We start from the raw sequence: 249 nt of genomic DNA, 5'->3' as shown, positions 1-249 counted from the left end.
TAAAGGAATGTACATGTGCTTGCTCCTGGAGGGTCATCTGATCAGCCAGGCAGGAGGCAGGTCGAAAATCGATTCCATTTCCCCATGTCAATCAAGGTTGTCCCACCCACAGGTTGGGCTGCCATATAATTGGTCCTCCTAGGTCATGTGAATGCACTGGCTCCTCCAGAGGCCATTGATGCTCATAGGTCACGTGGGCATACCTGGACCAGCTCCCTCTAGCAGGCTGCAGCATAAAGCCCAACACAT

At 52.6% G+C, this 249-nt stretch overlaps 1 protein-coding gene across 1 annotated transcript in view; it reads right to left on the bottom strand.

Annotated features, from left to right (window-relative positions):
- The window catches only part of skic8 (SKI8 subunit of superkiller complex), a 15,915-nt gene extending 15,666 nt beyond the window's left edge, over positions 1-249 (bottom strand). Inside the window, exon 1 of the mRNA XM_069902260.1 lies at positions 204-249. Coding sequence (XP_069758361.1) covers positions 204-249 — 46 coding nt within the window. The remainder of the gene's footprint in view (positions 1-203) is intronic.

Source organism: Narcine bancroftii, chromosome 11 (assembly GCF_036971445.1).
Source record: "Narcine bancroftii isolate sNarBan1 chromosome 11, sNarBan1.hap1, whole genome shotgun sequence".
NCBI classification, from domain to species: Eukaryota; Metazoa; Chordata; class Chondrichthyes; order Torpediniformes; family Narcinidae; genus Narcine; species Narcine bancroftii.
This window is presented reverse-complemented; position numbering and strand designations above follow the sequence as displayed.